Raw genomic sequence first — 24,091 nt, forward strand, 5'->3', positions numbered from 1 at the left:
CGAAATGCAAGGGTTAAGGTTATGCAAGTTTTCGATCATACTTTGTGTGCTACCAAATTTATTTTTGTGCTACTGATTTTTTTTGCTTGCTAGCACCAGTGCTACCACTTTAAAAAATAAGCGTACAGCCCTGATTGTAATGGAAGTGGAGCCGAAAGAGGGAAGAAGCCATTCAACTTCTTTCTTTCACTATTTATGAGTGTCCAACAATGACAGGAATGGTATTCATGTCATAGTTTGTCCCCAGACCCTGGTGTCAGTATACAGGAAGTTGGGTGGGACTTCGCTCTGTGGACCGAATTGTTTAAAGAATGATGAGAGCCAAAACTGAACTGAGGTCGCTGGAGACAGTTTCAAAGCAGTTTCCCTTTCAGAATGTTTCAGAGGCGTTTGGACTGCTAAAATGACTCTTCTCTTTGGTTCCACTGGACAGAGATGTTCGCATGTTGCATCCGTTGGCATGTACACATGTGCGTACACATGCACACAGTTGTTCCCAGCATTCGACATCACATTCCTGGCATTTCACGCAGCCATTGTGATTGGGGGATATCACATTCTGCTCATAGTGCAGTCATTTCTCGGCGTGACATCTGACATGACAGCAGGGTGGACACAGACATTTCGGGGGGCGCAGCACACGCTGTAGATGCCAAGGTGGATTCCTAAAGCAATGTTTGCAATTTAGCACAAGAAACAATTCTGCATGGTCCATTTTAATAAAATAAAAATGTAATAGACTGACCTTTGAACCTTCACACCATTGACCTTTCAAGAAGTAGGCAGTGGCTTTATAGAAGTCCACTGTTTACCACCCACCACCTCTCTGAATGTGACATGATTTACTAAATGGACACAAAGCTCAATCTCTGTTTAAGAGATCACACAAAGAATCCAGTATAATGGTGACGCGTCATCATGCATTCACTGTGCTTTGCAAATATTGAAAGCACATTCGCACAAAAGCCACAGCAGAAGCTAATTCTTAATAGGCCTTTTTAATGGAAGACATTTGACACGTCGCTGTAGTTAAAGTAGACCCACAGTCTTACAGGGATACAGAGATGGCAAATTATACTGTACATGGGCCTCTAGTTTTATAGTGTTGAATTTTATGCAGAAAGAATTATGGTGTCGACAGGAGCTGGCAGTAACAGACTAAGGAAGGTGAAGATTATTAAAAGTTATGAGATGTGTAAATGACCTGTGTATCACCAACCGTAAAAACCTCTGATATTACAAGTCTTCATCAGATTTTAAAGGATAGGTTAAAATACTTTTTTTGTTTGCTGGTTTCCCCCAGACAGTGCCCCTACACCCAGACTACTGAAGCCTCAACTTTTACTGTAAATATATTTCTAGAAGCCACAGAGTGATTTCATCAGTATATGGACAGGAGGAAGGACTACAGCGACCAACAACTCTTGAAATATACACACATGGGCATGTATGTAGCTAGGCACATAGCATTTACGTGATCACACAAGGGAGAAATACTGGCTCTGATATCATCTTAAATGTTACTGATAAATGCATCTCCTACACCTTTAACTTGGCTCATTTATTCCTTAGCTTAGTGTAGGCTGCATAATAAAGAAAAAAACTTTTATTCACATTCAGAACATTTAAAAAATAAGTCTGTGGTATTTCCCCACATATTGCGTCAAAATAATAGAGACTGTTGAAATTGTATAAAGTATGCTCTTGACTTTTATTAAATTTTTGCTTGCCAGCCTCAGTCTGTCCCCTCGATTCCAAACAAAGGAAGAGATTTGTTTAGCAGATCGCTGTCACAGGTGGTAAAGCTGAACAATGCCAGCTAAATCTTCGTGTATGGAACTTTTCAACATACTGTATGCAGCAATGAAGTACAGTAAACAGGAGGTTATATTACCGTGTGAGAAAAAAAAACATTGGACCAGGCATCGGCCAAAAGTGACAGTTTACAAAAGTTTAAGGCCGAGGCCAAGGGGCTTTAAACTGTGTCTGCAGTTTACCCTTTGTTTATGAATACCTGTGTCACAACTATTAAGAAATTAATCTTTGACAGATTTAGTTGAGGTCATTTGGACAGGTCTCCTGTGGTGTATATGAATTCAGGGGCTGAAATAGAGGCTCAAAAGCTCCAGTTCAGGACCTCACAGGGTCAGATCTCCTCCGGTGTATTCTGTGTGTGTGTGTGTGTGTGTGTGTGTGTGTGTGTGTGTGTGTGTGTGTGTGTGTGTGTGTGTGTGTGTGTGTGTGTGTGCTCAAGTGTTTGACCCTGCTGTACTCTGCCTACCCCGCGAGTAACTAGATGATGATTAAGATCATAAGGTCTCCATGCCCCCTCATCATGTTAACATTGACTTGACTTTTTTAACCGCAAAAAGTTTAAGGGGCGAACGTCTGTTAGCCCTGCACCACCTCTGACCACAACTAGCGAATTGCACAGAAGTCATCTGGTCAGGATTAGTTGGCAAGCACCGTCTGAATAAGCAGTGAACCATGATATTTTCAATGCTATTAAGTGGTTTTCAGTGATTCAGTGGTTAGCAATACAACTGTATGAAAGTCCTTTATTACAGGTTGAAGCCCTGTATTCCGGATCTTACTTATGTAAAAGTATTACCAGGAAACTGAACCTCAAGTATAAGAAGCTGCCAATTGAATGTATTCAATGATTATTACTGATGCATTCATGTGAAAGTAGCATTACATAAGTCAAGCTGGAGCTATAATAACTACATGATATATTGTTGGGTAGGTTAATCTGGAACAAAATGTCATAATTTCTTAACAAAAATGAATATATGTTTTACATGTAACATCCTAATGTGAAAATGTAACTAGTAACTATATTTGTCAAATAAGGGCAGTGGAGTAAAATGTAGCATATCTCCCGCTGAAGTGTAATGTAGAACTTTAGTATTTAGTTACTTTCCACCACTGGTTGTTTTGCCCTAAACTAAGCAGGCGTGTCTTGACTACTCCATGACTTCTGCTGAGCAAAACAAATTAAATGTTCACCATGAGGTCAGCTGTGCTTCTGGTTCATCAGCTGTTCCCGGTCTCTCCATGCTAATCAGAGGTCTCTGGACTGAACAATGTTGGGCTTCTTTCAACTCAGTTGTTTTATTACTCTAACAATGGAAGGTTATATCTAATGTTGATTTTCTCATTGCACACTAGATGTGTGTGTACGTGCAATCTTAAACGTGCTCGCGCATGAGTGTGCGCGCGCGTGTGTGTGTGTGTGTGTGTGTGTGTGTGTGTGTAGAGTTCCTTACAGCTGGGTTTGAGGAACCTCTGGAGGGGTCCCATTGTTGAAGGCTTCCGGCAGAAAACTACCAGGGAGAAGAGAGGAAAGGGAGGATCACACACTGTGGAGGCCAAGAGAAAAAGAACATTTTCATATTTGGTTGCAAAAATAATGATAACTATTAGCTTGCATTACTGTATATAAAACAAGGGATCCTACATATCACAAACACAGGAAAAAGCTTTTTATTTGAATGCAAGACATCTTTTGATTGAAGAAGTAACTCATTCTTCAGCTTTCAAATGAAAAGTTGAATACATATGCACTTGGTCTGGTATGAGCAGGATCTTAACTTTGCAGAATTTTTTTCAGATTAACAGAAGTATTTTGCCACTTGGGGTCAGCAGAAAACAAGCTGTGAACACAACATTTACATAATGTTTAAGTTGACAAGACAAACTTGTCAGCAAAAAGTTACTTATTCGTACATCCAGAACTCATGGAGCAACATTAAAATAGTAATGCCTGCTATGAGAGCCAGGAGAGTGAACCCAAATGGTTAAGTCGACGTCAGGTAAACCAAAACAATGAGCTGAAACTTACTAAAAAGCTTCAGCGGGTAATTATAGCTTCACGAGTGACCCTTTCACACTGTCATATCATTTATGAATTATTTAAAAAAAATTGAGATGACAGCCAAATCTTATCGAGCAAGCTTTTAGACTAAACTTTAAGTTGAGTCAAACAAGGTATAATTATTCTTCGTGTTTTATGTATCTAATTAACCAATTCAGTCAAGTGTAGGTTATTCTCTGCTGTGAAGTCAAATGACTCTTTGGTCGATTGCACCACGTGCTGTAGGCGTACTGCCTCATTGTTTTGTTTATTATTCATGTCACTGTGTATAGGGTGAAGGCAAAGCACTTCCCGTGATTGTGCCCCGTTGGAGCAGAGGTTGAAACAGACATTACGGCTTTCTTCCTTTCACTTCATCATTCTCTCCTTTTCACTCTCGTTTCTGTAGCACACCACCATAATCAGTGCACCTGGTCTCTTAGGCATGTGTGTCCTTGGACATGCTGCTGTCATAATGGCATGATGAATTACACCAAGCTTCTGTTTCACACCAGAGAAGAAGAAAAAAACATCATCCGCTGAGAAATTTGGCAGATGTGACCTCTTATTCTCCAATTATTTCCCAAAACTGTCTGGCCTATTTTCCAATTTCATTTCTTATTTTCTTAAGAAGCTGCGAGAAAACTGATAGGATCTTCATTTTCCAGCCCTCCACATAGGACCCCCAAAGTTGTGATTCTGCTTTTTCTCAGCCTTCTCAGCCTACACTTGGGCCTTTAAATATCACAAGCTATTAAATATAATTGCATTTTCTCTGCCATTTTTCCCCAGTGAGATGTAGTGTAGCGGCCAATTTCGAGATTCTGTAATTCACTTAGTACTGCACAATGGTAAGTGACTCCCTTACTTCTCTCTGTGGGGGTGTTGTCTTAAAAAGGGTGTGTGTGCGTGTGTGTGTGTGTGTGTGTGTGTGTGTGTGTGTGTGTGTGTGTGTGTGTGTGTGTGTGTGTGTGCGTGCGTGTCTGTGTGTGTGTGTGTGTGTGTGTGTGCATTTATGTAGAGGGGGCACTAAGGGTCAACCCTTTGCCCACTCCAGGGACAGGAAATGGCTCCAATATGGGGCCTGAGTGTGGCCTCCTTTAAAGCTCTGGGGAGTGATTTAGGCGTTTTGTTTCGGGACCAGAACTGCAGGATCAGTGAGAAAAATGTACAAAGTGAAACATACAGATGTTTGGTTCGGACCATTGGAAACCATAGATCTCTGGTAGGCTTCACAGGGCCACAGAGGTTTATTAATAGTGTCAGTGGAGGAGCAGAAGATTAGCTTGTGTTTTTAACAATGTGTTTTTAAGCATGTGTGTGTATTTGGTTTGTCAATGAAATGATTTGTAACCTCTGCTCATTTTCATGCCTTTTAAAAAAAAATACATTTAATTGAAACCTACAAACATGATTTATTAGACTTTTTCCAGGCCTGATGACCGAATGGCGTTGCGTCTTTTTCATCTTGGACCGTGCGCAAATATGCTACTTAGATGGTCAGAGCGTTGGGTGACTTTCCTGGCCGTGATGGAAGCAGAGATGGTTGTTTACACAGAACATATTTCCAACTGTCTGGCCTGGGGATTGTCCCTCCAAGGAGTTTTTAGGGTCACGTTTATGGGTTTCTTAACGACAGAGAGGGAGACAGTAGTTGTGACTTGTAGCCTGTTAGAGATGTGTTATGACTTTGTTGGCAGAGTTCATAAACTATGAACAAAAGGAGAGATTATTGAAGCAATTTGTGTAACGCAAGCAGCGATTTCACATATTCTTAATGTGCTAGGTTCAGGGAGTAGGCTACAAAGGGAGCCTACTTGTATTTTTATGTGTTTAATACACTTCTTGCTAGTACATCTGCTCCAATACAATTTAGACAGAATACTGTAGTTTTTACTTTACTTTACTAACTACATTAAGAGTTCTTTCAGGACGATTACCACTTGTAGGTAGCCTACAATAAGTTAGGCTATCTACCAGCCGAAATGAAAACAAAAGCAAACACTGTGAACATCATTATTATGAATGACAACACACAGACAGACAGACAGACACACACACACACACACACACACACACACACACACACACACACACACACACACAGTCTCACACAAACACACACACACACACACACACACACACACACACACACACACACACACACACACACAAGATATATCTAGAGAGTGGTTATCTTAAGAATATTAGCAAGGTTAAGAAGGCTTACAAAGCAAACACAGAAACCTGTGGAGTAACAAGCTCTAAGCCCAAGAAAAATCTATATAAGTTATCACAGGCATGCATGTGCTTTATATATTTATCACATTTATACTGCCACAACAAAAACAAAGTTTCATCTTACTTTGAATCTCCGGGCCCCTAACATAGCAGGATTAGTGGATTGTTCTGCTGCCCTTTGCTGAGGCTTTCAGTCCATTTAAAATTACGCTTCAGACCAAACCTAGTAGTACAACAGATCCAGATACCGATACAATGATTTTAGCTTCTTTTGTAGTAGGCTACATTTCTTTGACACTTTTAATGAATGGAAATGTGTCCCAATTACAAAAAACGATTTATTCTACTAGCATATTCAATTGCTTGAAATTAGGCCAAGAATTTACAGATCGGATGGGGTCTAAAGTTATGGTAAACCAAGACGAACATGAGGTGCCTTTACTATAATATTTTTTTTATAGACTACCTTTTAACCTAACTTTTATCATTTTACTTACTTCCCCTCTCTGCAATATCAGTGCTTTTTGGTCCCGTGACAGATACATACATCATACAGTGATTTTTCACCTTAATAATACAACATAACATTTTTCCAAATTCCACACATTGATCTTTAACCTCACAGAATCACAATTTGTTTCTGCAAGGATGTAATTCCCCCAAAGGGAGGGATTTACAGTTTCCTGTGAGTGTTCACAACTTTGAATATCCTGAGTGGGTTCATAGTTGATTACAAGCTTTGAGAGGCAGACAGGTTACACAGAAATGAATGCCAAATATCCTGACTAATTGAACTCACTTCAGGGGGCATTGGCGATGAAACCATTCCATGAGTTGTAATTTAGGGGGGAGGAACATCTTCACAATAAATGTAGTAGTCACACAAGTCCCCAGTGCACTTTACAGTCCTGTTGTCTGAAAGCTGGTGGGGAACTGACTGATGAGCCCTTCACCTCTAACACAACTGACCGTAAAAGGAAAGTTACGTCTCCCTGAGGCAAGTGTGGGACTCGTCCTTACTGACAGATTGAACACAGGCTCAATGCTCACAGCAGCAACGCTCATAAATATATTAAAAAGCAGAATGATGTGTATCATTGAGACACATTGCCGTGACACACAGCTGGAAGCTTCAGAAAGAGTGTCTCCCAATGATAGGAAAGTACATCAGAATCACTTTTAAGTTGGAATCACAAGTCACTGGAGTGGATAGCCTATGTTTTTATAATGACTTGGCCAGGTCATCCTTGAAAAATAGATTCTTAATTCTCAATGTGTTTTTCCTTTAAAAATAAAGGTTTTAATAACAATAAAAAGTTCACTTCCACTAGCATTTGATCTTGTTGTTCTTCCCATTATATACTGCTTCGTTGTTCTGGGGCTAAAGATCAAGTAAACACTACAAAAATGTTATGTTATTATAATATTACTAACAACGTGTTTGCAGATATTTGGACATCATAGCACAACATGTGTAACTCACGGCATTAATACCGGATGCACTACATTTAGTTGATCCAGTTCCAGGGCTGAGGTTTTGTTCATTTTAACATCAAAATTTTGCTTTTCCTGCAATAAATATGCAGAAAAAAAACAAAAAAACAATGAGACATCCAGTCCATTGTTCATATGGTTTAGTGACAAGCTTGCCACTACTAGTACACTCCCTTCCTTCATGACCACTCCTGCCAGAGTAACTTGCTTGTACAACACGGGGAGAGGGCTGGGTTGGAGGACACGGAAGGGGAGTGAGGTCAAGTGGAGGACATTTGGTCATTTAGCTACGTCGTCATCATCAATAATGGACCTCTGCCAATGACGAAGGGGTATACTGTATAACAAGTGACATACAGCGGCTCAAGCAGCAGATTGAAACCTCGCAGCTAGAGATGCTTACATTTTGTAACATTACAAGTTAGGAAATAACACTGATGCAAAGGGATATACGAGTTGTAATTAACTGGTGTTTTCCTCTGTTGAGTGTATTTTAAAAAACATGTATTTAAAAAAAAATGTCAACGACATTTTTAGATGGTAGTTGTGATTTGCCCTCCCTGATCCCATCACAACAAATACTGAAGATTGCATGAAGAAGGATGTTCCTGCACATCATTGTTTTCAAAGAGCATTCAGCTGATTTAATTTACAGGCACTGTGGGATTGAGATAGGAGAAGGTGATTAGCAGACTAGTCATATATTTCCTAAGGAAAGTCTGCCACCTTGCGCTGACCATCCGTATTGCAGTGTGTTATTGACTTGTTTGGCTGAGCGATATGAACTATTCACTGGTTACATATTCATTTACTTTGTATATAAAACTAATGTACACTCACCGGCCACTTTATTTGGTACACCAGTTCAATTTCTTACTGCCATGTGATTGGCTGATCAGTTATAACTAATCAGCCAATTTCTTGTTAACAAGAAATTGAAACCAGTGTGCCTAATAAAGTGTCTGGTGAGTGAATATAGTTATTAGTTAACATGCTATATTGTGAAAATATGCAGTAGGCATGCATCAAATAAGCAGCTATACATTGTTTCATTAGTTAAATCATGTGAGTGTACATATGTTATATCACATTTCATTTAAAAAAAGTGATAGTATGTATCAAACTCAAGGAGTATAACTAAGTTATATTTAAAACTATTTATAAAATGCGTGCTAAAATCACACCAAATAAAGCTTTAGGCTATGCAACATTGCATAATCAAAATCAGTTTTGGTGGTCTGATGGTTCACACAATAAACATAAACATAGAGAACGTAAGTAAAGGCCAGTCAAGGCATACAAATATAAATTGTACTATGCAATATTGTAAAAATTGTTTTCTGTTTCTATGGCATTTTGATGCATTTAATGTATTGTAGCTCATACTTGTTATGCCTGTTGGTCGACAAATATATCAAACAATTCAAAAGTACAGTATTTCAAACGGAGCATGAAGGCAACAGTCGCGGTGCGTTCACGGTTCCGTTCAACTCGCATTTGACGTCACTGCCAAAGCCACCATGTTGGATCAGGAAGTGGGCAGAGTCGGAGCGAAAAAATCCCTAGCCCGAGTTTAACAACGTACACGGCCCGTCTTTATTCGACCAGGGCAGCCCGTTTCTACCCTTCCTCACCGTCAACATCCAGGTTACATGCTGCGTGGCTTTCAGGCTTATCTAGGTAGGCGCTTTTCCTCGGATCTGATCATTTTGCTGCAGCAGCTATGACCGCTATCTCGCAGAGAAGCTCGGGCCTCGTCCAGCGGAGGACCGAGGCCATCCGCACCGCCGCCGCCGTCGACAAGGATCGGGAGTCCGGCGGGGAGGAGGACGAGGCTCGCCGTGTGGAGGAGGAAGAGGAAGACAAGGGCGATTCGAAGGAAACTAGGCTCACGCTGATGGAGGAAGTGTTGCTGCTGGGCCTCAAGGACCGAGAGGTGTGAGACTGTTTTTAATCCGTCGACCTGTCTTATATTCGTTTGACGCGACCCGACATTCTACCTTCATGTTTCAGTTGCGACACCAACCCCTTGTTTGCAAATGTCAACAAAGTTATTCACGCAATAGTTAGTTAGGTTTGTTTGACCGCAACACAGAAGGAAGTTAACTGGTTTTAAAGGATGTTTAATGTTAAACTCGTTAGCGTTCGTGTGTCAAGAAGGTTATAGTTTGCCAATAATTTAATCTGTATTTTTTTTTATTCTGTGTGTAGCTCGTGAGCAAACAAACTGTCTTGTGAATGGACGCCATTATCCGACGTTAATGGAACTAATTCACTTTCCACGTCGTAGCTTCGAGATATGTGTATAGTTTTCTTAACAACTTGCCAGCCAGCAGCAAACTGCCTTCGCTTTTTGAACCTGAAAGTAACTCAACAGAGCAGATACTCATACCAACACGTCAGCTAAGCTAACAATCGCTCTACTTTTTTTCTTCCCCCCCCTCCTCCTAGGGCTACACGTCTTTCTGGAACGACTGTATTTCTTCCGGTCTGCGCGGCTGTATGCTGGTGGAGCTGGCCCTCAGGGGGAGGCTACAGCTGGAGGCCTGCGGCGTGAGGCGGAAAAGCCTACTCTCAAGAAAGGTGAGCGTAGGCAGGTATTGTTCACTGTCATACCAACAGGTTCTTATCGAGTACAATACACCTGACACCCAACGATCCTGTTTCTTGTATTTCTTCTGAGTCACATTCTTTAGACACTAAATTCACCCCTATCATTAAAATATTTTGCTCTACTGTAATTGTAGCATGCGTAATGGTTCCCAGGGTTCCTACAGATCCTTAAAGTTTTAAAAGGGAGATTTGTTATTCTTAAAATGAAGACCTGAATTGGTATTAACATTGTCTTAAATCAGTCTTCCAAAAGTAAAACAAATTATTGGTTTCTGACTTTGCAATTTAAAGTCTCAAAATAACTGGTAGCATCTATTTTAAATAATTAACAAATGGCTGTCACATTAACATCAAGCATATCCGCATGGCACAATCCGATAAGGTCATGTTGCTACATTGGCCTGTTAGTTGTGTATTATTAATTACCTGAAATGTTATAATAACACCATATTAAAAAAACAGATTTCCTCTTATTTCACTAGACCAAAGAAGTCGTGGTTTTTGTGGTTTCTCTCTACTGTTTTTTTTGTTAATTGGTCTCACATTTAATTTCTAAAGTGCCATTAAAACAAAAAAAAGTCTCCAATCTAACTTGCCTTAAGCTGTCTGATGTATATATTCCTGTTCACACAGGATGTGATTTTAGGTGTATTTGAGCCATGTGTCAACAGCCGTCATAGTTCAAATATGTATTTCTTATGTTTGCCCAGGTAATCTGCAAGTCAGATGCCCCTACTGGAGATGTGCTACTGGATGAGGCCTTGAGGCACGTAAAGGAAACCCAGCCTCCAGAGAGTGTCCAGAGCTGGATAGAGCTGCTGAGCGGTGAGATATGCTCTTCACAGTTAGCTTACATGCCTCGCACTGATCTATTCCTTTTGAACATGTGAGTGGCAGTCTAAAGTTTGACAGCTTGAGCCGTTTTGCTCTTCCATAATATCTGAGTTTTCAGAATACCTTGATAAAAAAATCTTACAAAAAACGTATGCTTCAAATGATAGATAGATAGATAGATAGATAGATAGATAGATAGATAGATAGATAGATAGATAGATAGATAGATAGATAGATAGATAGATAGATAGATAGATAGATAGATAGATAGATTATTTTATTGCTTAAAGGGAAGCTCCCATTAAGGGTTCTTCTAAAGCTTTGATCAATGTGATGGCAATCATCCGAAATCAGTATTCAATCTTGTGTTTGTTGGTTTTTGGTTAGATTTTTGCAATACATTACTCATACAGGCGTTTTCCCTGCGTTCAACCCCTTAATGGGATCTACCTTTTAATTGGGTTATCCGCGATTATCTGCGCAGTGGCCGGAGGATTTGCTTGGGCTACGACAGGGGGGCTTCAAAGATTCAATTAAAGGTGGAGTGAGCTAGGGGTGTGAACGTTGTTGTTGAATGCTGTTGGAGGAGTGACAGTGTGCAGTGAGAAAGTCAGGCAGACAGATAGACAGAAAGAGGCCTTTATTTCATAATTTTGCTTTTTTACTTCGAAGTAATCATAACTAGCCTAGTGATAATATGCTTTAGTAGCCTACAGTAGCTCAAATTGCCCACCACTCCTGGAAATAATAATAATTTTCCAAACTTTAAAAAAACAGTTTTCGTTTATTGATTTTTCCTAAACGGTTATGATTTACCAAACGGTTACCCGTGTACACATACATTTTTCCAATCTTCTATAGTCCAATTTTGGTGAGCATGTGTGAATTGTAGCATCAGTTTCCTGTTCTTAGCTGACAGGAGTGGCACTCGGTGGGGTCTTCTGCTGCTTTAGCCAATCTGCTTTAAGGTTAGACGTGTTGTGCGTTCAGAGATGGTATTATGCATACCTTGGTTGTGACAAGTGATTATTTTGAGTTGTTGCCTTTCCATCATCGTCTGCCCATTCTCCTCTGACCTCTGACTTCAACAAAGCATTTTCGTCCACACAACTGCCGCTCACTGGATATTCTTTCTTTTTTGGACCATTCTCTGTAAACCCTAGAGATGGTTGTGTGTGAAAATCCCATTAAATCACCAGTCCGTCTGACACCATCAGCCATGCCACGTTCAAAATCAATTAAATCCCCTTTCTTCCCCATTCTGTTGCTCAGTTTGAACTTCAACAAGTTGTCCTGTCCAGGTCTACATGTCTAAATGCATTGAGTTGCTGCCATGTGATTGGCCGATTAATTATTATGTTAAAAAGAAATTGAACCGGTGTACCTAATAAAGTGGCCGGTGAGTGTATGTTTTTCAGTGCACACACAGTACAGACAGGTAGCAGATGGTGAGGAGATATTCGCTGATTTAGACAAAGTGTTTTGAATGAGAATGGCTGAGTCCACGTTTAATCACAGGTAATTTGGACTGAGGCTTCATAGCCCATTGAATAGTATTCGGGAAAGCCCTGGGGCCTCATTTATCAACCGTACTTACGCACAAATCTGTGCGTAAGTAGGGCGTAAGAACATTGCCACGCAAAGTATGGCATTTACCAAAATGTACTTAGACTTATGAATGTGTGTAAATGTAAGCACAACTCTGACCATGCTTACGAACATAATCTAGTGGTAGAATAGCGATATTACAAGCACAAAGCAAAGCATTTAAGAGTTTCAACGTCTGCATTAACACTAGAACCGCCAGCGTTCTCTTTATATCTATAATCGCCACGCGTCAAATCCACCCGTGCATTTCTAGGGTAATATAAAGTCATACATTTGTTTTCATCATCTGTGTTTTGGACCTCTTGTTTTATAATCTAAGTTTCTTAAAGAACACTGATCACGACTCAGTAATGAAACTGAAGTAGATATAATATCGCCAATACATCAATGAAAACAGATGGTCAAAACAGCGTCCAAATGAGCTAACATCCTAAATGCAATAAATAGTTATATGGCACACTTATTTTTATGTAAGCTCTAATTGATTATTCATTAAATGTGTCACGTTTACATGTTTTGAAGCGGAGGATCCCTCCGATGCTCTCTGTGCGTCTCAGCACTCAGCTGTGAGCTGGACGAGCCGCGGTGACTCGCCAGACTCGCCAATCACTCATTTCACTTAGTAGGCTAACTCTATTGTTGTTAGGAGCTTATCTTCATCTCTTTTTTATTGAAAGAGTTTATGAATGACTGCACGTAAAGTTGTCAGATCGCGGCAAACAATGCCGTTGCCTTACAACTTGCTCGAAAATATCACATTTTCCCATGCAGCAAGCTTTCTTTTGTTTTAATGCCTGCACTAAGTGCGCCAACAAAATATGTTTTGCTTCGATTCAACCTCGTTTACAAGGGTTTCCATTTCTGTGTTGGAGAAGTTTCTTTTCGTTACCCTCGGCTCTTTACCATTGTGGCGGAGAGGGGTAAAACATTCAGATGGTTGATAAAGGGATGTGTTGTGACCATATATGGTTAATTGGAGGCGTTTCTGAATGCAAATGGGCTGAGCGTGAACGAGCATGACACTTAAGAACATGTGGGATTTATCAAGATTGATGACTTACGGGTGTGCGTACGATAGGCCAGCGCACGTTTGATAAATACCGATTTTTTTGTACTTAAGCACATACTAAATTTCATTCGTAAGAGTGAATTTAGAACCTTTTCTACGCACTGTTGATAAATGAGGCCCCTGGTTATTATAACGTTGAAGCAGCAACATAAACCGTTTTTCAAATCACCCTATGTATTTAAAGTGATACAATGACATTGCCTGTGTATAGGTCTGTGTGTTTGTTGGCCTAAAATGGATGTTGTGTTGTGCTTTAGGAGAGACCTGGAATCCCCTGAAGCTGCACTACCAGCTGAGGAATGTCAGGGAGCGTCTGGCAAAGAACCTGGTAGAGAAAGGTGTCCTCACCACGGAGAAACAGAACTTCTTGCTTTTCGATATGACCACACATCCGCTCACCAACAATAACATTAAGCAGGTAAGGGTATCTATTTGATAAAGCCTCACAAAGTAAAGGCATTGGGATGGCTCAAACTAGTGTGTTGTTTGAGACTCTTGACTGCAGGGTTGAAAATTAACGGTACAAGCAATCATTTTTATGCTCAGTCTGTAAACATGGGCAATCAGCGTTTATGAGACTGAGGGTTACAGTCACGGTGTCCGCTTAACTATCTGTAAGTTTGACCTGCACATTCACAGTAGCAGGTACATTGGATCCAGAAAAGTTCATGTTTCTATCTCCTGCATACATACTTACCCTTCCAACCACACATCCTGCTCTACTATTGAGAAAAAAAGAACTTAGTCAAATGGAAGACATTTATTTTCTATATTTTGATTTCACGCTAGAACTATATATTATTGCATTAACCAGTCAGAAAGCCATTAGTTATCCATCTGTATAGAGCATGTTTTTCATACACTTTTAAACATACATTCAAAATATTTAATGTTAAGCGGTCTCTCACTGCTCTATCATACAATAGGCAGACTGACTTACAGCCTTACACACAAGAGCTATAGACTATAAACATCAACCCACATTGGCTTAACTGCAAATCTTCTCTTCTTCTTATCTAGCTCACAAATATGCACAGTACACATCTTGTCCTGCAATGAGCGTAACAAACTAACAATCACTGCACTGCTATCACTTTAGAGATGTAGTCTGCTGCAGCACTTTAAACTTCATATATCCTACCTGCCGGTACAACTTTGGTGGGTTTAGTTACTGGTGTGTCCCTTGCTCTCAAATACCACTGTTAACAAAACAGGGTTTGTCCATGACTAAAGCTACTGTGCAGGTTTGTTTAGATTGTCTTTTGTTCCCCTTCTGGAGCTCAGTCTACAAGCAACTGTCAATCAAATATGGACATACCCCTCATATCTTTTATTTTACCTTTATATTTAACCAAGCAGCTCTTTAAGAACACATTCTTATTTACAAAATAATACTTCTGATATTTTCTAAAACTTTTTCTTCCCTTTTTTAATAATAAATATTGTTGGAAGTACAATTTAAAAATTACTTTGGCATTATTTTTGACTACAGCCAAAAATGGTCCTGGATTAGAATTAAGCAATGGTATCCTCATTTTTAAAAAATCTATAAAAAACTGTGTTGGCTGTAGCTTAATTTCAATCGACAGATCATGCGAATTACTGTATTTCTCAAAATGATGAACTTCTCGTTAAACCTTTTTATTCTAGTTCTTTCACCTCATTGCTTCTATGAACTACAAACATTGTGTCTGTGTGTGTGATGCATTTAATGGTTGTTAAAAACACATACCGTCATGTCATTGTCTGCAGCGCCTCGTCAAGAAAGTCCAGGAGTCTGTTTTGGAGAAGTGGGTCAACGATCCCAACCGCATGGACAAGCGCATCCTGTCCCTGATCCTTCTGGCCCACTCATCCGACGTTCTTGAGAATGCCTTCGCCCCCCTCCAAGACGACCAGTACGACCTGGGCATGAAGAGAGTCCACACCCTGCTAGAGCTGGAGCCGGAGAAAGAGAGCGCCAAGCCCAACGCCAATGAACTCATGTGGGCCGTGGTGGCTGCATTCACTAAATGAAAAAAAACACACCAGAATTGTTGGGACTGGAAGATCTGGCTATGGTCTGTGTTATTTAATTGGTTGAAGGACTTCACTTTAATGAGACGGACTTCACTTTAATGAGACAATCTATTTTTTGGTTGGGGAGCCTGTTTGTACATCTATTCCGGATGACATTTTGGTGGTAGTCCATATTAACCCAGTGCAAATCTGATTGGTGGTGGGCTTCACCAAGTAACATTTGGTTGGTTGGACAGTCTCTAAATGAAAACAAAAAAAAATTACCACCTGCTTTTATCAGTGAGGTAAATGATCTTGCCACTGCTAGGTTGGATATACTTGTAAAACATCGACACTACAGACAGACGGGCTTCTGTTTATTGTTATATGACATCAAAGAAAAAAAGCAGCTGGCAGCAGTAGTCAAGGTGGATATGAAGATTTTGACTGGGGCCAAGTTTCCCTTCTACAATAAGGAAAACATCATCTCTCCATTACTGCAAGAATTGGCCAGAATCAAGGCCTGGTTCTCGGCTCTATTCTCTCCAGACATGCTTATGAAAGGATAATAAAATCACACGGCTAAGATGCTCTTGGCACTTGCGCAGGTCTCCTGATTCCACCAATTCATTCCCACCTGTATTGGGAGCTCATGCTTAGGGTTACTGTTAGAATAGACTACCTGAATGTCTTTAGAGATTAATTCTGTCTTCTCAAACTTTTCCTTTCCATCACTGCTATTTTAAGGGGTAAAGAAAGAAAACGCTTTAAGTTCAATTGCTGAATCATTAAAAGTGAGCCGGGTAATTTGGCCCTTTTTATGTTCTCTGACCTAAATGAAGAATTAAAACCTTGAGTCTATCTCATTAGTTTGCTGCAATGGGTCCATTCTGTGTTTTTAGAATGAGACTAGTCTTCCATTTCTATTTATGTTGCTAATCGATGCTTGGAGTAGCCCGCCATTTATCAACTATTTTGCACAGTCAGTAGCCCTGTAGGTATTGCTCTTAGGTCATATTTATAAGGAATTGTCTTGGGTTGAGTGACACCCTTGGAAAGATGAAATTAAGAATTATGAACCTAGGTGACCATGGTTAAAGTATATATAAAAAAAAGATCTAACATATTTTGTCTACAGCTATTGACCTACATGAATATTTAAAAACCATTCCTTTTGGCGTATGTTTAAAAGAAAGCTTCCGCTTATATTTTTAACTGCAAGATGAGTTGTTACAGCTATAAAATCTGTTTTGATTAACAATATGATCACTGGCATTTGCTCAAACAAATGGACTGAGAAAGAGTTAGCCAAACAGGCTAGCCTCAGTTCAGACAAGGGTTAACCCCTTCCCCCCCCAAAAAAAGTTATTTTCAAACTAAACACCTGTCATATTTAGCCATGCAGGTAGCTTTGATTTTATTTAGATTTTTTAAATGTGTCACCAATACATCTGCCTCAGTCTTAAGCAGTAAATACATTCAGAAGCAAGATCTTCTTCCAGAATTTCCAGTGACTAGTCCCCAAACTTAAATGTAAAATCCTTTTTTCTTTGGAACATACTTCTCAAAGAGATCGCCCTAATAAAAGCATGTCTGGATTTACAAGACCCCTCAATAAGTAAGTGAGACAAAGTAATTTGGGTGAATCGACCCTTTAAAGTTTCCCTCTTGCAATATAATGTATCTCAGTTTGTATGTCATGTCATAATTTGTTATTTTCTATCTAATATGCCCACGCGGGCACGTTGTATTGTTTCATACATGCAGATGGTGGGAGGGTGACTTTGGCCCCAGATGAATCCTTTTGTTAAAGACTAAAACTGTTCAACAACATGCAAACCCCTGGAACAAAAAATCCAGTCTCCGAACCTGATTTCAGTACCAGGTCTGAGAGAATTATTTTTTTTTTAAAATAATATCATGATTGTTAACATCATTCTGGTCTCATGAGTGTGATCTATGTATGTAATTTCATCACCTATTGTTTTTATGACATACTTATAGTTCTGTTTAGTTATTTTTTTCTACCTACAAAATACCAATAGGTAATGAAGAAGTGTTGAGATCAGTTTACAGCAAAGAGACGATGCATGCTATTGGTGGAGGGGCCGGGGTACTTGCGGATGTAGCTACAGAGAAAAAGGCTTGTATGTAATTATTACTCATTTTATGTGTACGATCTAATGGAATTCAATCAAAGGGATCTTCTCTCCTATCCTCTATAATTCTGTATGCTTTTTGTATTACCACACAAAATAAAGTAAGGATCCTTTAAGTGCCTGAATTTAGCACTGTTTTGCTGTTGTTTTTATTCCTAATATAAATTAATGGATTTATTTCTTCAATCCTTGACTCCTATATATTTATCATATAAAATATGTCAGGTGCTAAGTCTGATGTAGTTTTAGCAGCTGCATGTGGTGCTGATATGGTTAGTGGAATAGTTAGTAGTTTTGATAATTGATTAAAAAATAGGTTTTATATACTGTACTGATCAAATAACTAAACTGAATTTGTCTAGGTTTTGGACTTTAAGACGGACAAAATAATTCAATTGAAGACTACTTAGGGCTCCTGGAAATTATTTCTCTATTTTTATCACTAAAGGATTAGTTGGAGAAAAAATGTACGGTTTATGTTATGGCTAAAGGAATAGTTTGACATTTTGGAAAATACACTTATTTGCTTAGAGTTACTGTAGATAACAAGATTGATACCAGTCCCATGTATGCTTAATACTGTATTAAGCACACAGCCAGTAGCTGCTAGCGTAGCTTGACACACAGACTGGATTATTGGGAAACAGCTGGCCCAGCCCTGTTTAATCAAATCAGTTTTATTTTGTATAGCCCAATATCACAAATATACATTTGCCTCAGTGGGCTTCAATGAAAATAGAACCTGCGACCACCACCTGTGAAGCTCAGAAATGAACGTGTTATAACTAATTTATTTAAGAAGTGTTAAATAAAACCTGTTTCCCATTTATTTTAGTCTTTGTGCTAAGCTAAGCTAACCAGTTGCTGGAAATATATAACTCAAACGAGAAAGGGAATAAGCATATTTCCTAAATAAGTAACAATTGTTTTTAACTAGTATGACACTTCTTGTTAGTAAGCCTTACATTCATCATATTACTTTCACAACCACTGTCGTACACAACAGACCAGATACTCAACGTATTAACTATGCATCATTTATTAACAACTCTTGAAACTTCCCATTACAAAAGATAGGGAGTATTAGAATAGTCATCAGTCTCCAGATGACATACATATGACTGGCTTATACAGCATAACATGCATAAATGTCCACGTAAAGAGGTACGTATAGACAACATCAGCATCTTCCAGAAGACAACTTCTATTCTGGGGTCCCACTTCGGTTCCAGTCACCCATGGGTCGGAATCATTGGATCATCAGCATCCCAGACATTCACCTTTCTACAGAGGTCCAGGCTTGAATATCACAGCAGTCCACTGACAGTCCTCATCCAAGATGTCCCTTTAGGGTGTTTCCTCAAGCTGGAGAGTGGCCATTTTGCCACCAGTGATGAGTCCAAGTATTCGAGACTCTTCTTTTTTGGGTCTGGACAAAGTCCAGTTTTTCCATGTAATTTAATTGACACATTCTTGATGCCATGTCTCATCTGATTTTTGTAACAATCTTGTAGTTCTTGATCAGTATTTCCAGCAACTTGAATCTCCAGTAAAATCTGTCACCAATCTGTCGCAACTCACGTGCGCAGTGATCAACAGAGGCATCTGAGGGCAAAAGACAGAAACGATAGGTTGAGCATTCATGTTCTTATACACTTATATATTGATGATACTTCAATACAACAAGGTTAAGTTTAGACTTATTTTCTTAAGATACTCACCATGGCTAGCCATTTTCTTTTTATAACGATGACGCTTTTGGAAAAGAGAAGAGAGCTTTGAGGGTTCAGTTTTTCTTCCTTGCGCTGTGCTTATGAAGCTCTGTGGCTGTGGCTCGACAAGAAGGAACAGGTTTGAACTAATGATAGCAGCGCCGGCTTAAATACTCCCGTGACGCAACTTTACGGCTGAGGAATCCCCTTCAGTTGGAGCCAAGTTCCACCCATTCTGAGGTAGACTTCTCTGTTTACAATATGGTAATGACGTCCATTACTCAGTAAAGTTACATAAAAAGTTGACCATAACACATACCTGTATGGTTTGTGCAAGACCTTCTTTTGAGTCCTAAATAACATAAACATGCCGATGTGTGTCAAGTTCATGGTGTCAAGTTCAAGTGACCAGGGTTTCAGTAACAAAATTGAATTACAAATATACAATCAATCAATCACGCTGAAGTGATTTGACAATATTAGAAAATGTATTAAACACATGCATACATTAAAAACAAATGATGTCACAAGTAACTTGGAAAGACTGTTTTTACTAAATTTGAATGGGGAAAATGTAAATGCACAGTTTAACTGTTATGTTAACAAAAACAAAAGTGAACACACACTGTCATATTATAAAGTTATGTTTTCTGTAGCCCCTGCTTAAGACATATAATTCAATTCTGTTATGATTTATTTATTATTTTAGAAACTCAATTTTTATATTTAAGTGAATGTATCTGTTTATTTTGTTTAATGGATATTGTATTTCATTAACACCACATCAATATGAACTCGCTGAATGTCTGCTCATTTCTGAATGTGTGTTCAAACTTTAAATAAACAGAAAGAAAAGGGCTGTTTAGAAAAGAAAAGGGCTCTTCCAGCTGCAGTGTGTCCTAGTAAAGCAGTATCTAATATTAAGAAAAACGCTGTATAGATAAACACTGAAAAGTCGTACACTTGCACCATAAAGGTTTATGGCTCTTTTCTCAGAGTAAGGTTTGAATGTACAACACAACAGGATAACACAGGACCATCAGTGGCTGATTTTGATAAGATATTTAGACTCAGTGGCTGTTTTACAGGGGAACGTACGTCACACTTATATCATTACATTAGTCAAAACATACACTGAATAGACAAAATAACAACATCATGTGATCGATAGAACAGGGGCATATTTTACATAAAAACATGCTTGATTAATGCACCACTTTAACATCAGTGCTGTTTAGGCGACTTAAGACAATTAAAGAAAGCAGTTTTTTTGTTGTGTGTTTTTTGAGTATGCTAAGCTGAACAGCTTTTTCTTGACCTGCAAATCAAATTTACCCGCGGGTACAAATAAATCAACCTTGAAGAACAACACCAGACTTTTAGTCAACTGCATTCGTGCAACCTGCATTTTGTTCAACCAACACCACCTCTAATCAAATTACACAGACTAGGCCGGTGACCTATATACACCACAAACTGATGTGATATATTGTTGCATTGCATTTCATTCAGCTGTGATTCTCTCCCCCTAAAAATAGGAAATTGCTCATATGATATAGTCTCAATATTCTGCCAAATACGGGCAACAGGAACATGTTAGGGCTTGCTCCGTCTATCATTCCCCTTTCTAGAAACACGGAAGTACCCAGGAAATGACAACAGTCTGCTGCAGTCAGGTGATCAGACCACAGCCGGCCGGCTGATTTACAGTAACACAGGTTCATTCAGTGGAAGGTGATAGATCTGTTATGGGACAGTATTTGAGGTGAGACAGAATGACAGAGCAAAGGGACCTCGTGACAAGAACACAGTGATGTAAAGAAGACAAGGGGAAAATGAAACAAACACTAAAGCAGTACAACCAGGTCATTAGTGTACATTTACTCCATTATTATACCAAAGTACAGGAGTATAAAGTATAAAGTTCCCAACCGTGAGGGTCCAGATACCACCTAATGGTCACAAGATAATACTGAAGGGGCATGAGATCATCCATGAGTCTGGAAAGAGTTATGATACACTTTTCATTTTTTGGGGACTCTGAGGAAGTACTGTATAGTATTAACAATTTGGGTCTCAAACTGTCTTTAAAATAGTTTTATAAACTTCTTCTAAAAAAATGTTGTGGTGCAAAACCTTAACAGCATTGAAATTACATTTATGTCAAAGACAAACTAAATAAAATAGAGTAGAATAAACAAGAAAAAACAAGGTGAAATACATAACTTTACCTAATACAGAAATATAGGAACAAAAATAACAAAACAAAGGATAATAATTATAATATTAATGATAATGTAAAGAAATACAGTTATAACTTAATGTTTCAGGGGACATCTGTTAAATATGGCACACACTTATGGGAATTTATGTGTATTAATGTTGTGATGGACACATTTTTATCTTTCCTAATTTTCCATATCGTTATTATTACACTTGTTCCATATTTACAATATGATATAAAGGTAAGGAAATACAGCAATTCAAGTGTTAGCATGTCAGCCAGTGGGGCAATGTGTGCATGTCTATGATGAATAAATGAGAAGCTTGAATGCTTGAATTGATTAAACTTAAAATATGATTGTTGTGTAAAATATATCTTGAAAAGCGAATAATAACTATTAGCAGTCAGTCAGGTAAGTGTAATGGAGTAGAAAGTACAGTATGGACAAGGGGTATGATTGAAATACTCCATTAAAGTGCTAGCAACTCAAATTGCACATAAATGTATTTCCCTGCTCATTTCAGTCCATTGCAGAATTGTCACACGGTTGCCGGCCTCACGGTTGATAACAGAGTTGTAAAATGTTTTGTCCTTTTGGGTTGTCTGTTATTGCAACATCCTGAAGGTAGTGCGAACAGAGAGAAAGAGAGAGAGAGGGTGTTGTGTTGTCAGTGTAAATGTACTGTGAACAGGCTTATCAGAGTCACTGTGGAAATATTTAGTCATGTGCTGCTGTTATGTCTGAAAATTGACTTTGTGTGGTGTTGTTGTTTTGTCATATTTTGTATGATGTGTCAGGAAATAAAGAAGCTCATGTTTCTCTGTAAGTGGGGCAAGCAACAAGAAGGTGTGTGTGTGTGTGTGTGTGTGTGTGTGTGTGTGTGTGTGTGTGTGTGTGTGTGTGTGTGTGGGTGTGTGTGCGTGTGTGCGTGTATTTGTGCGTGTGTGTGTGTGTGTGTGTGTGTGTGTGTGGGTGTGTGTGTGTGCGTGCGTGTATTTGTGCGTGTGTGTGTGCCCTTAGGGTGTAAGAGACAAACAAATTATAAAACGAGTTATTGTCAACTGTGCCCGTCACACTGTGTCATACTGCGGATGTAAGCAAGTGTCATGTACATGGCATGAGGGATGTGGCTCATTTAAGCGTATGAATATTTAATGAATGGAGGAAAACAGTGCGTCTGACTTTTCATTTAAGCTAGCAGACTCAAACGCCACCACGGTCAATGAAAGTTATAACAACAAGAACTAGATATGGGACCGATCCAATCCAAAATTGGTTTTGGGTGCTGCTAGATATTCACTTTAAAAACGTAATCAAGGAGTTCCTAATTTGCCATTGCATTCTTTGAAATTCTGTTATACTTTTGAACTCATATAGATACCATCATGTTTTTAATTGTGCAAATATAAAAATAAATAAATAAAGTCTAGAAAAATAAGAACTATATGATAAAGGTTATTTCTAAGTATTTCTAGGTGGTTTTAATACTTTTATTTTAAATCGGAATAATTCCTAGCCTGGAATTCCAGACCCTGATATCTTGAATTTGCCAGCGCCTAGTGGCAGATCTGGAAATGCCAGGCTAAATAATTCCTCCACATTCAAACTATATACCAAAATCAATCATCGATCACCAGATGGCAGCAGACTCAAACTCAATTAGAACCTGATATCTATATATCTATCTATCTATCTATCTATCTATCTATCTATCTATCTATCTATCTATCTATCTATCTATCTATCTATCTATCTATCTATCTATCTATCTATCTATCTATCTATCTAAATAATTATACAAATTATGTGGAAAATGTAAACGTCTCAGCAGCAAAAGGGATGTTGAAGTAGTAAAAGGCATATTTAAATAAGTGTAAATAAATATAACTGACACACAATTAAAATAAGTATCTGCAGTAAGTGAACAGAGTATACAAACTGAAGAACGAAAATAACGTACAAAGATAGGGTACTGTAGGCTCCACGTGGTGAACATAGAGCACATGATGGCATGAGGATGCTTTTCAGAGGATATATTCTAATAAAAATTTAATTAACAGCGATGTAAATTTCAATTTATAGTAACTTAATTTTTTTTTTAAACCTTCATACCTTTTCCAGTCAAATCTCCGAAACTATTCGAAGGAAACAAGGTGGTGCACGTGCAGCCAATCTGAACGTCAGGAGCGTCAGGACTGGAGGGACCATTAGACGTTGAGGTTTGTTGATCAGAACTGCGCATGCGTCAAGTTGCTCAATGTCCCTGTGGCGAAGAGAAGAAA

The 24,091-nt window shown here is 38.9% G+C and overlaps 1 protein-coding gene across 1 annotated transcript; it reads left to right on the forward strand.

Annotated features, from left to right (window-relative positions):
• Positions 1-9,119: 9,119 nt before the first annotated feature.
• On the forward strand, positions 9,120-18,001 carry LOC307264784 (Golgi phosphoprotein 3-like). Its single transcript, XM_080046289.1, has 5 exons — positions 9,120-9,527; positions 10,043-10,174; positions 10,915-11,029; positions 13,973-14,133; positions 15,468-18,001. The coding sequence occupies exons 1-5, from the start codon at positions 9,315-9,317 to the stop codon at positions 15,729-15,731; spliced, it is 885 nt and encodes a 294-aa protein (XP_079902415.1). The 5' UTR covers positions 9,120-9,314; the 3' UTR covers positions 15,732-18,001.
• Positions 18,002-24,091: the final 6,090 nt, after the last annotated feature.

This window comes from Ammodytes marinus (assembly GCF_949987685.1).
Source record: "Ammodytes marinus genome assembly, chromosome: 18".
Taxonomy (NCBI): Eukaryota; Metazoa; Chordata; class Actinopteri; order Uranoscopiformes; family Ammodytidae; genus Ammodytes; species Ammodytes marinus.